The 13,280-nt window shown below is 47.3% G+C and overlaps 1 protein-coding gene across 1 annotated transcript; it reads right to left on the bottom strand.

Annotated features, from left to right (window-relative positions):
- Positions 1-2,888: 2,888 nt before the first annotated feature.
- LOC131203819 (5-hydroxytryptamine receptor 3A-like) lies at positions 2,889-10,143 on the bottom strand. The gene is made up of 7 exons (XM_058194458.1): positions 10,105-10,143; positions 9,524-9,689; positions 8,385-8,554; positions 6,314-6,474; positions 5,425-5,635; positions 4,573-4,806; positions 2,889-3,711 (listed from the first exon to the last, which is right to left on the bottom strand). The coding sequence occupies exons 2-7, from the start codon at positions 9,574-9,576 to the stop codon at positions 3,422-3,424; spliced, it is 1,119 nt and encodes a 372-aa protein (XP_058050441.1). The 5' UTR covers positions 9,577-9,689; positions 10,105-10,143; the 3' UTR covers positions 2,889-3,421.
- Between the last annotated feature and the right edge of the window lie 3,137 nt (positions 10,144-13,280).

Raw genomic sequence — 13,280 nt, forward strand, 5'->3', positions numbered from 1 at the left:
GAATAGGTTGCTAAAGCTGCATTCCCTGGCAGGGCATATAGGACACCTGCAGCTTGTGACAAATTTCCCTTCCTCGGCATCTGTTGGTGGTGCATTTTGAACGTCTTCCTCCTGACAGGTCCTGGCAAACTCACCATCCTTCATTTTTCAGCTGATGCATGTTTCAGCTGGAGGCCTGACCTTCTGGGTGAATGCAAAATGGGGAGGGACTGAAAGATCCACTTTGGTGAAGAACTGATTGTGAGAAACAGTTGGATGTGACTTGCATTCGCTTCCCAAACAGATGGATGCTTGGATGACGGTTTGTAAGCTGTTGTTCTTCAGAGGCTTGTTTGTCACATATCCCAGGAGAATTACTCAATACCAAAGCCTTGAACCGACTGCCAGAATCTCTAGTCATGCACGAGAGTTAGGGATTCTGGAATCAATGTCCAAAACAGAGGAAGGGCACCAGTGATGGGTTTCAAATTTTTTTATTATCTGTTCTGTGGACGTGGCTTGGTGGGCATGGCAGAAAAAGGATACTGTAAAATCTCCATTCCCACCCCATTCCAGGGGAAGGATACTGCAAAATCCCCATTTCCTCCCGATCAGCTGGGACTTGGGAGGCAGAGAATAGATGACAGTGGGGCCAGTCAGAGGTGGTATTTACTGGTTCTCCGAACTACTCAAAATTTCCGCTACTGGTTCTCCAGAACTGGTCAGAACCTGCTGAAACCCAGCTCTGAAGGGCACCTGGTTGGTGAGGCTCTTCTAAGTTAGACAAAATGTGAAGTTCACATTGACCAGAAGTTGACATCCTATGGATGGTTTCTATAGGGTGAATCTGAGAAAATGTTTGCCACCCAAGAGAAAGCCAGGAGCTGGGAGAATATTCTGCCTATTTCTTACGTCTTGCCAAATAGAAGTGTCTTTTGGCATGAATGACAAATGGCTGAGATGCATTAAAGCTTGGTCTAACATCCCAAAGGTGCTTTTTCCAGAGGCAACTGGACTTTCAGGTCCAGAAGGTCCTGTTGCCTCTTGAAAAAGCACCTTTGGGACAACCAGGACCTGGATGACTGAGAATCTCCATAGACACTTGCTCTAATATTTGTCAAGTGGTAGATAGGCAGAAGTGTGGCTGGTGAGTCCTTAGAGAGCCCAGTTCCTGTTTCTGATCCTTCCATGCAGAATGAGGCATTTATTTTTCTCTAATTTTCCTCCTCTTGAGTTTTGTGAAGTTCACACGTGGCTTTTACCCTCCTGCTTAGCAACACGCGGAGGGAGAGATGCTCCGGTACCTATCAACTTTAGTTTCTGGAAGTTTTTTTTTTTTTTAAGGATGAGGAGCAGTTTCCTGCCATGCGGCAAATCCACTTGCTCTGTCCATGGTGCTGAACATAAATATAAATGGAGCCATAAACTTCTGACTTGAGGAAATGTATATAAAGCCAGAGGGGATTGGGTGATACTATATATGGGGTGGATGTCGTTCTGTTCTCTTGTGTGTGAGGTTAGCTTACACAAACTTTTTAATATCAAAGTTGCCAGTTCCTCCCTGAATCTTCAACTGCTGCATCTTGTAAGGAAGAAAGAAGCAATGGATTGGGAACTAATCAACAATGGACAAGAAGCAACGGATGCAAATCAATCAAGGAGAGAAGCAACCTAGAACTAAGGAGAAATTTCCTGATAGTGAGACCAATTAACCAGTGGAACAATTTGCCTCCAGAAGTTCTGGGTGCTCCAATACTAGAGGTTTTTAAGAAGAGGCTGGACAGCCACTGGTCTGGGATGGTCTAGGGCTTCCTGGCTGAGCAGGGGGTTAGACTTCCAAGGCAGGGGTGAAATGCTTCCAATTTGGACTGGATCAGCTGATCTGGTAGTGATGGCGGCGGGTGGTTCAGAGAACCAGTAGCAAAAATCCCTGGGCCCCCTCGCCCATGCCCACCCAATGCCTGGTTGCCCACTTCCCCGCTTGCTGCTTCTTTTAAAAAATGCTTTTAAAAGGTTTTTTAAAAAAGGCTCTGACAATCACAGCTGAGCCCCGTGATCGTCAGAGCCATTTTTTTTACTTTTAAAAGCATTTTTTTTACAAAAGGTAAATAAAAGGCTCTGACGATCCCAGCTGAGCTGCCTGATGGTCAGAGCCTTTTTTTACTTTTAAAAACATTTTTTTGCAACCTAGTCATCCGAATAGGTTTTTAAAAAAATGCTTTTAAAAGTAACAAAATAGATCGCGTACCACAGCTGATCACCCACCCCTCCCCGCATGCTGTTCTACTTACCTCATGCCTCCTTTTGGCAGGCAATTTGCACGTGCGCGCAGCTTGCATTTGGTGCGTGGTGTGCACTGCACATGGGCGCGTGCAGTGCTCATGCGCAGCCAGCAAAGCGGTAGTAAACCGGTTCAGATTTCACCATTGCTCCAAGGTCCTTTCCAGGTCTGTTATTCTGTTAAGATTGGCAGTGGATATGCTGATGGACTTTCAGAATGGGAGGATAAATAGTTTCAGTGGTCAAATGTAATCCCAAATTCCAGGAAATTATCGAAATTGCTGTATTAATTTCAACAGAGTTTGCTCTAGCACAAAGCAGACAGACATTTTCCACCTCCCTCACCCCAAAGCAGCTTCAGGCCTTCTTCCTTTTTGAAATATTTTCTCTCTTTCTCATTGTTCCTTTCAAAATATTCAACCTTGTTCAAGATTGTTTATTTATCAGTTTGCTTATTTATTCATGCAACTTCTATAGATGCCCATCTCAGCCAAGCGACTCTGGGCGGTTTACAATTCTGAAGGTAATTCTTTAAATTAGCCATTTAAATAAGCATTTTATTTCCACTCGAATCAATGCTCTCTTTAAGAACAGCTGCAACAATTTACCTCTGCTAGATACTCAACAGAGAAGCCTTCTCGGATTCTTCGTTTATAAGCTAAGCAATCAGGTCCACAGTTCTTGGATGTGTTCAGTTTAATTCTGTTTATTGTAGAACAGATAGGAGCGCAGCAAGTAAAGCAGCTGCCCATTTTACAGACAAGCCAATTGACAATATTAGTGCAAATAGCCACGCAGAATATAAATGCTGTTGAACACAACTTTAGAACACATTTAAACTTTCTATTACCCATCTTAGGATTGAAATTCTCTGAAAAAGAAATAGTTCCCAGGGACCAAAATTTCCCTTCTTAAAGAGATTACACAGAGAAAGACACAAGAAGATGCAAGGGACATAAAGTCCTTAGAAAAACCTAACTAAAAAAAATATATACCCCGAATTGTGAAAACCTGGGAGAAAGAGGTTTAGAATAACTGGTAGTCTCTCCTCAGCAGATAGGTTATGGTTATGGGGAACCTGAAAGTTGAACCAATATTCATGCCTAAATTGAGAATCAGTGGCGCGTGGTCTGCTGAGCCCTTCCCTGGTAAGGCTGGTGCCTCAGGCATACTGCCAGATAGACCAGAGTGTGCCAAGGGTGATGCTGTAGGCCAACACCGCCACCAAGTAGGCACGGAAGAGGAGGACATCCAGAACGTAGCCCACCTGCAGCCACTCGCGGGCGATATCCCGGAATTCATCTCGCTTCTCCAGGAACTGGCGGATGGCTGCGATCTCATGCAGGATGTGCCCCACTGACTCTGGGCTCTGGCCCTGCAGCGGGGCTGCTGCGTCGCTGGTTCTGCCTTCGTAGTCACGAGGAGCATCACAGCTGTAGTGGTTCAACTTGGCTGGAGGAAGTGGATGGAGACGGAAATTGGTAAGGCTGCATCGGGGACCCAGAGGATGCATTGGGGACCCTCCCTGCATGCTGAAAAGGAGGCTCAGTGCTTTGCTTAGCCCATCATGAACCTTCAAGGCTCATAAAGCAAAATCTCTCTCTGCCAAAGAGAAATATTCAATCCAATATACAGGGAGTCCTCAATTTAGGAACACAACTGAGCCCAAAATTTATGTTGCTAGGCGAGAAATTCATTACGTGAATCACTGCAGTTCTTGAACTAGTAACACGGTTGTTAAATAAATCGGATTTCCCCGCTGACTTTTGCATATCAGAAGGTTTTAAAAGGGGATCACATGACCCTGGGTGAGGGGTGAAATTCAGCAGGTTCTGACAGGTTCTGGTGAACTGGTAGCGGAAATTTTGAGTAGTTCGGAGAACCGGCAAATACCACCTCTGGCTGGCCCCAGAGTGGGGTAGGAATGGAGATTTTGCAGTATCCTTCCCTTGCCACGCTCACCAAGCCACACCCACAGAACCGCTAGTGAAAAAAATTGGATTTCACCATTGCCCTGGGTCACTGCAGCCAACATAAATGTGAGCCAATTGTCAAGCATCTGAATTGTAAATCATGTAACCATGGGAATGCTGCAACGGTCATAAGTCATTTTTTCCAATGCCATTGTATCTTCGGTCACTGTATGAACTGTTGTAAGTCAAGGACTACCTCTAACTAGGTTTACACCGTACACAAAACTGTACCTTGTGCAAACCCAGCCAGTTGTGGTGTTTTTGACAAATGGTGGCTTAATGCAATCTGACTCCCATAGCAGGGGGCTGAATGATCAGGCCGTGATTGGGGACTCCTCACCTGTGCTGTCGTTATTCTCCATGTTCCTGGAGATGTTTGAGCTTTGAGTGCAGATGGGGCGAAACGCTTTCCTGTCTTGGATGCAGAGCAGGATGGTGGCCCGCTCTAGAACCCAGCGCTTCACCCAGTCAGGAACATGGGGCTGAAGGTCCTGCTTGTGCACCAGGCGTACAATGAGGATGGTCTCTGTCAAACTGATCACCAGCAAGGCCATGCAGACCACAAAATAGATACCTGCAGGAGCAGAGCAGAGGCTTCAGCAAACCCTCATTTCTACCTCAAAGTTCTCTGTTGCTCATATCAAAAATCCTAGTTGCTTTTTATCCTCATCTGTTCCAGCCTTCTCCTCAGTTGATTTTAGATTTCAGCTTAGGCAAGGTGTTGAGTCCCGGATGTGCATTACGTGTGAATTCTCCTGGTCTTAGCCATTCATTCCCAGCACTGCTTCCTAAAGGAAATCAGAGGGCATTTTCTACAAGCCAGTTGGATGGTCCTCTTGGATCGCATCTGGCCACTGCAGATCTCAGAAGGGTTTCTTCTTTTCCTCAACCTGACTGAATGTCCCCACTAAGTTATCATATCCCAGCAAAGACCAGAAGGATATTAGGAACTCTGGTGGCCCAGGGGTTAGAACGCAGGATTGCAGTCCAACTCCTGTCTACAATCTGGAGTTCAATTCTGTCGGGACTCAAGGTTGACTCAGCCTTCAATCCTTCTGAGGTTGGTAAGATGAGGACCCAGATTGTTGGGGGGACCATACGCTGACTTTGAAAACCACCCAGAGAGTGCTATGAAGCACTACGGGGCAGTATGGAAGTCTACGTGCTATTGCTGTTGCCATTGCTTTCATACCTATAAGGGGGGTCCCGATAGCAGTCGCAGGCAGAGTGTCGGATACAATGATTAGGAAAACTGAGTAGCCAAGAAGGAGGGTGATCTTGAATGAGACTCTTTCCCCGCTATCGGGGGGCAGGTAGAAGCCCACAATATCCATGACCATTAGAAAAACGCTGGGGAGCAGCAGGCTGACAGCATAGAAAAGGGGGCGCCTCCGGATGACCACCTGTTAGGACAGAAAGAGAGATCTGGAAGCTTTGGATGTTCTCCAGAGACGGAAAGGCCCAAAGGCAAAACTTTCAGACTGGCTCAGAAAGATCAGCAGCTATTTTATTCATACACCACTCCAGCTGCAGCTTCTAGGCCAGTGGCGGCTAACCTTTTTGGCACCGAATGCTGAAACTGGAGCGTGCGCGCATGCTGGAGCACCAGAACCCAGAAGCGAGCAGCTGGTCTGGCGTGCATGTGCCCTGGCCAGCTGCTGGGTTCTGGGTTCCGGTGCACGCATGCGTGCCGAAGACCAGCCGGCCGTTGCCCAGGTGCACGCCGGAACCCAGAACAGAGCAGCTGGCCGGTGCTCCTGGACGCCAGACCAGCTGGCCAACATGCATGTGCACAATGGAACCCATAAGAGCAGTTGGTGACAGCGCAGGTGCCCACAGCGAGGGCTCTGTGTGCCATCTCTAGCACTCATGACATAGGTTCGCCATCACGGTTCTAGGCCATGAGAAGGATGGCTGCCCATAAACGGTGCTATAATTACTGTATCTGATCAGGCGGCTATAAGTTCTTTTTGAGATCCCATCTTATCCTCCCGCCTCCATTCTTTGGAGCAGTTGCTGTGCCAGTGCTGTGCCTGGCACCCGGTTCAGGTTCCCCTCCAATGCCCACCCCAGCCACTTACAAAGAACTTCATCTCTGCGTAGTAATCATTGTCCCCAACACTGAACTCTCGAAACTGGCTGAGCACGTGAAGAAGTTCCCACTCGCCCTGGTTCATGAAGACGCTCCGGTCATTTTTCACCTCCTCCGGGGTCCTCCACAAGGAGAGGTTGATGTCTCGTACTGAGGATAAAGAAATGGAAAAGGATGCCGAAGAAGAGTGCTTCTTTGCGCCCCTAGCAACAGACTGCTGGGTTGGTGAAAAACCAACAGTTGACTTAAACAGGGTGCAGGGCAGGGGTGAAATGCTCCTGCTTTGGACCGGATCGCCCGATCTGGTAGCAATGGCAGCGGGTGGTTCGGAGAACTGGTAGAAAAAATCCCCCCCCCCCCCGCATGCCCAGCTGAGCCACGTGATCATCAGAGGTTTTTTTTTTAACTTTTAAAAGCATTTTTTCTTCAGCTGAAAAAATGCTTTTAAAAGTTAAAAAAAAGCCTCTGATGATCACACAACTCAGCTGGGATTGTCAGAGCCTTTTAAAAGCATTTTTTTCACAACCTCTTTGGCCGAAGAGGCTGTAGAAAAAATGCTTTTGAAAGGCTCCTCTGGCGACCCCAGCTGAGTTGCCTGATCGTCAGAGGCTTTTTTTTTTCTTTTATAGGCAAAAAAAATACTTTTAAAAGAAAACAAAAGCCTCTGACGATCAGGCAACAAAGCTGGAATTGTCAGAGCCTTTTAAAAGCATTTTTTCTACAACCTCTTCGGCCAAAGAGGTTGCAGAAAAAATGCTTTTATAATTTTAAAAAAAATGTTGGCCACGCCCACCCAGTCACATTACCCCTCCCCCACCAAGCCACGCCCACAGAACCGGTAGTAACAACTTTTACATTTCACCCCTGGTGTGAACCACAGTTTCATAGCCAGTTATGAGAAAGTAGCCAACATGTAACCCAGATTTAGGTTTTAGTGTGTTGTGTGAATCCAGGTGCTGTGTTCAGGAAAACCCGTCGCAGAGAGCCTGACTGGACTCCTTTCTCAGGTCACCTGAGTTCCCTGGCAACATAGCAAAGTTTTGTTACAACAGTCATGAAAATCCTGAAAAACAAAACAGACAAACGGCCTGTAGCCAACCCATTTTTAAGCCAATTCAATCTGTGACCACACATGATTCTTTTTCTAATGGTTCTATGGTGACAATTTGAATCTTGAAACTAGACTCTTTTCCGCATTGGATCCTCCCAAAGGAAGGCCAACAAGAAGGAAGATGCCCTCAACAACAACAACAAACAAATTCTCCAGGGATTTTCTCACTGAGCAAAAGGGCAGGTGGCTTCTCATGGCGGAATCCCATCAAGCTACGATGGAGAACGGCCATTGCTAGACTAGTTCTCCGTAGTCCAAAGAATTGTGTTCTGTCCTCCCTCGCCTCCGTCCGAATGACGGCTTAATTAGCCGTCACTATCAGCTCTGGCAGCAGAAGAGCCAGCGTCTGCCAAGAGCCTCCGTTATCTTCCACGACGCTGGTGAGTCACCTAGAAACAAACTTCAGCTCTTAATCAGTGGATTTGCCTGTTACAAAGAGACACAGCAGCTCTGGCTGCCTTTTATATCCTGTGGGGTGTGGCTCCATGACTCAGCACTTCCTAGGCCTGCCCCACCCCTGCTTCTGTTGTTCCCTCTTCTCCTGCCTACAAAACCAAGCCTGATTGCCGTCAGCTGGGTCTGCAGGCGTGGCCTGGGGGGGCGGGGAAAGAGTCAGGGGATGGAGGCCTCGTTATCTCTTCCACCTGGCCTGTTTCTGGCTCCTGGAGCTGAGTCAGGCAAGCCGGTGCTCCTGAGGTAAGTCCTGACCGCCCTTCCCCCTCACTGTCCAAGTCACTTTCTGGCAGCAGGCCCGGATCGGGGGGCGCAGACACAAGAGATTGCTTAGGTTGGAAAGAAGATATTGGCAGCTACCAGAGGTAGTAGACACCAGTTTGACTTTCTCTAGTTGGACTGTAGAGACGGTTTGTTCCCCCCGTCCCCGTCCCCCCACCCCACCCCCGGCATCCAGGAGGTCCCCAAGAACCCATCAATACAGCTTGCGACCTACTGTTATGCAGCCAACTGGTGAAGGTCAGAGAACAGTTCTGTACATCGAAGGGGAAGTTGTAGATGTCCAGGCTGCAGGCGGTCACTACTTGGACAGGCTTGAGATTCCTCACCTCCCCATTATAGAGGATGTAGACGTAGGGGATTTCCGGGGATTTGCCCACATCCACACTGCAGGAAACCGAAGAGGGGGAAAAAGGAACTCAAGGAAAAAGCTCCCCCGATGGTCTAACTCAGGGGTCTCCAACCTTGGCAACTTTAAGCCTGGAGGACTTCAACTCCCAGAATTCTGTTGAAGTCCTCCAGGCTTAAAGTTGCCAAGATTGGAGACCTCTGACTAACTTATAGGCAAATTCCTAAATGCTGATTGACCCTGGAAGATTTCCAAGATCAGGTTGTCCAAGGCAGAGAATGGATTCCCTCGAGCAACGGGACCTCCAAGGAAAACAACTCTGTTTCGCAACCTGCCTGCTTCTCTCATTCTCTCATTCGTGCAAAAGAGCCTGTTAAAAAATTCAGACCAGGAGGAAGAGGAAACAAGAACGAACAAACAGGGAACATTTGGGGTGCCTGGTGGCTTCTGTACACCGCGTTGCTCTAAGAAAACTAAGGGGGTTGGCCAGTGAAGTCGTTCGACGTTAATAGATTGCTCTGGGATGGGGGAGGAGAAGAAGCTCTCCTCCCCAAAGGACTGTTCTAGCCCTCTTTGCAAAGGTCTGGTAATAGCAGGACTAGAAGGCCCGTTGGCACCAGAGATGCCTTCTCGGATTCTTTCCAGAGGAGTTTGGCAGCTCCACAGCTGCCCCTCCATTGTCTCTACAGAGACTTCCTCAGAACGCCCAGCCCAAGAAGGGTAATTATGGCCGTTTATAGTTTCCCATTCCTGGAGCCATCCCAATTCCACAGCCTTCTCTCCATCTGCAATGTACACTACGCAGAAGATGGAGCCGGTTGCGAGCCAAGGAAAAGCACAGCTGGGAATACTAAGCGCAGCGCAGTGCCAGGGAGGGGAAGGGAAGGGAAGGGAAGGAAAAGGAAGGGAAGGGAGGAGCAACCAAACTGCCTGGTTTCCCCTCTAGCCCATCCTGACCCACAGCTTTGGCAGGGAAGGGGAGCCCAAGAAGTCTTTTGCAGACTTACAATTCGTTGATCAGGATATCTGGGACCCAGATGGCTTCGGTGGGGACGGACATCTGAGTGATGTTGTCGAAGTCCTGTGGATTCCACTTCAAGAATTCATCGATCCAATGCTGCACGTTGGATGAGAAACGGCGGCAGATATCGTGTTTACCCCCAGAAGTAGATGCTGAACCATGTGGGACAATATTAGGTTAACAATCCATGATTAAACCAGGGGTGAAATCCAGCAGGTTCTGGAGAACCGGAAGCGGAAATTTTGAGCAGTTCAGAGAACCAGCAAATCCCACCTCTGGCTGGCCCTAGAGTGGGGTGGGAATGGGGATTTTGCAGTATCCTTCCCCCAGGAGTAGGGTGGGAATGGGGATTTTCCAATATCCTTCCCCCAGGAGTGGGGTGGGAATGGGGATTTTGCAGTATCCTTCCCCTGCCATGCCCACCAAGCCATACCCACAGAACTGGTAGTAAAAAAAAGTTGGATTTTACCACTGGATTAAACCAACCACACTTCGTACGAGGAGGGAAGGAGAACCAACAAGGAAGGAGATAAAGTCAAATGTCCGGAGAGAAGTTGGCTTCCTTACCTGCCTGTACCAAATATAGGTGGTCAAGACTTGGTTTTTTTCATCCTGTGGAAAGCAGAAAAACAAAGTTGAGGCTGAAGGACTGGAAAGGATGGCTCGGCCCTACGTTTGATTGCAAAACTAGCCAAGATTGGGAAGGAGGAAAGGTGACAGGTTTTGCCACTTTTCCCATAACTCAAGCCTGGAGAATTGGCTTTATCTAAAGGTCTGTCTGTGTATCCCTCCCTCCCTCCCTCCCGTCCGTCCATCATCTATCTATCTATCTATCTATCTATCTATCTATCTATCTATCTATCTATCTATCTATCTATCTATCTATCACCTTTCTACTAATCATGATTGTGCAGTTTTATTGCCCAGCATCAGGAGCACTTTAGCTGCTGTATAACCAGATTAACTAAATTAGGAAAAGCAGAAGTATCTAAAAGACCATCTTAAAGCATGTCCTTGGCACTTCTAACCAGCAGCTTCTTTGGAAGAAGGAAAACCTCAACCGGAGAGCTTTCCGAGCAGCTGTCAGTTAGAGGAAGCAGCCCTGAGTCTAAATAATGATTCTGTTTATGAGGTCAGTTTCTGAATTTCAGCTTCGCAGCAGCCAGGAATGTACACAAAGCAGAGGCAACATCTTGATGCTTTCAGTCTTTAAATGCCTACAATTCCAAACACGTTACAGTTGTATTGTCCATTAAAAACAAAATGGTGTATTATAATAAAGACTAGGTGCAGAGGTTTTCGGGGGGGGGGCCCTTAGAACTAAACCCTGATGGGGGGAGTGTGACCTGCTCCCCACCCATGTATCCAAGGAAGCAAAAAAAAGGAGGGGGGATTTCTCAAGGAAGGAGAGGGGTCCTACCACGCTCAGAATAGCATAAATCATGACGTCGAGGGCCACATTGGTCGTCTTCCTCCAGTTCCAGACCGGCCTGACATCCTTCTTGTAATTGGCAAATAAATAATCGGAGAGCTGGCGCAGGGCAGCCTTGCCTGAGCCGGATGCTTTGTTGGGTATTTTCTGGGAAACTGCAAAACAAACCAAGCATGCCATTGTAGGAGCTGCTGATTTATTTTTATTTGAGTTATTTTCCCGTCTTTCCCACCTAGAATAGAATAGAATAGAATAGAATAGAATAGAATAGAATAGAATTTTTTATTGGCCAAGTGTGATTGGACACACAAGGAATTTGTCTTTGGTGCATAGGCTCTCGGTGTACATAAAAGAAAAGATACATTCGTCAAGAATTCTAAGGTGCAACACTGAATGATAGTCATAGGGTACAAATACGCAAACAGGAATCAATCAATATCAATATAAATTGTAAGGATACAAGTCACAAAGTTACAGTCATACAGGCATAAGTGGGAGGAGAAGGGTGGTGGGAACGATGAGAAGATTAAGAGTAGTGCATTCCCTCTGTGGCCTTCTAGCTCTTATTCATAGCATGATGGGAGCCTTCTTCCATCCTTGAAAACCTTCTGTGTTCTTGGTCTCCTTCTCTCCTCCACCTCCAGCATCTAATTCTCGATCTTTTCTTAAAGCCTTCTGTTAACGTTATGCTCTGCTGTGCAGCACCACAACCTTCCCAGGTGTGTTTTGCAGGTCCTTCTTCGTTGTCTCAGTTCCTTTTTGGCTGCTACCTGAACAGGGAGCCTTTTGCTGGTTTCCATCAACCCTTTGAGGTAGGCCACATTGAGAATCGGACACGGTTGATCTTCCAGAAATCTTGAAAGAATCCTCTCTGCCCCATCTCACATACCACCCAAAATTGGGTGGAGTTATTTTGAGTTTTTTTCTGACACTCACACCTTTTCTTCTTTCTCAGGACCAAATAAACTTTTCTGCAAGTACCCATTCATGGCTGACTCATGTCTTCTCCTTTCCCAAGACCAGGTTCCATATCCTCCCCACCCCACATTCTCAGTCCAGCCGGCTCTGCTTTCCATCCATGCTACCGTATAGCTCAAGTTATGACACCAACAATATCCTTTCACCAGGAGCCAATTTGCTCATTTATTGGCATATAAGACTGAACATCTTCTGCCAAAGTCCAGGGCATTTCTTCAGATTGCTGTGGTCCGCCAGTAGCCTGCAGAGCTGGCATTGAAGTCGGATAGCGATGAGGCTGAGGAAAACATGGGCCAGTCCTGGAGGCTGGGGAAGGCCTGGATGAGGGCTCTGCATTGGAGGCAGAGGTGGGACCAGGGCCATCGGGGAGTGAGGTATGGACTCCGGAGCCTCCAGAGGCTGACAGTAGTGAGGCAGAGGAACAGCAGGAGCCTGTTCCTAATGCATACATGAGAAGAGCTGCCAGAAGGCAAGACCAGCTCAAGCAAAGAGGACGACTCAGGAGTACGTCCAAGAGATGATTGGCGCCTCCCATGATGCTTAAAAGACCAGCAACGGCGTTTGGGCTCTTTGTTGGAAAACAACGATGATAGGTTTGCTCCTTGTCTTGATGCATTTATTTCTTGTTGGCATCTTCTGCTTTTGAACTTTTTCCGCGAAAAGCCTTTGGCAGTTTGGCTCATTAAGCCAAGGTTGGTGATAAGACTGAAGAATTGTGTTCTGAAGAATTTGCTTTGATTTAGTTTGAACTACACTGAGAATGAGTTAATTCTCAGTTGTTCTAATAAAATCTGGTTGTTTTTGAACTGATTGCATCTAATAATACCTACTTGGGCCTAGATCACAACACAGACTTTCTTATATATGTTTTGATGAAGATGGGGATAAACAATCATAAACAACCACACAGTTTATCTCGAGAGAATGTTTTCCACCCAGAAGGATATGATGGGGCAACCTGTTGAAATGCCATATTTGGCTAATCTTGTGATGCCCTCCAAGTTTCCAGAAACAATTTTTTTTTCCAGCTCTAACAGCAAAACAGTGGCTTCGGAGACAAACCTCCTCCTGCAAGGCAACTCCAGACGAGAGAAGGCAAGACAAACAAGGAAGCTGCTCTCTGCAAAGCCTCTTCTCGTACATGACTTTCTACCACTTGGGCACAATTCGCACTTTCCAAGCAGCTCCTAATTGGAATAGATCTGCCAGGGCTTGGGGGAAGCAGGCTCCGAGGCGGCTTTTCAAGCAGGGCCCCTCTGCCTTTTCACACAATCCCTAATGCCTCCAAGTTCGTTTTGTGCACGAGCACATCTGGCCAGCTGGACGGCGAGAC

The sequence above is a fragment of the Ahaetulla prasina genome, chromosome 9 (genome assembly GCF_028640845.1).
Source record: "Ahaetulla prasina isolate Xishuangbanna chromosome 9, ASM2864084v1, whole genome shotgun sequence".
Classification (NCBI taxonomy): domain Eukaryota; kingdom Metazoa; phylum Chordata; class Lepidosauria; order Squamata; family Colubridae; genus Ahaetulla; species Ahaetulla prasina.

Excerpts from the sequence above, each read along its gene's own strand:
- LOC131203819 (XM_058194458.1), bottom strand. The coding sequence starts at position 9,576 with ATGTCCGTCCCCACCGAAGCCATCTGGGTCCCAGATATCCTGATCAAC. Across the intron at positions 5,636-6,313 it reads ACGCAGAGATGAAGTTCTTT|GTGGTCATCCGGAGGCGCCC; the intron begins GTAAGTGGCTGG and ends CTGTCCTAACAG. Across the intron at positions 4,807-5,424 it reads TATCGGGACCCCCCTTATAG|GTATCTATTTTGTGGTCTGC; the intron begins GTATGAAAGCAA and ends CTGCTCCTGCAG.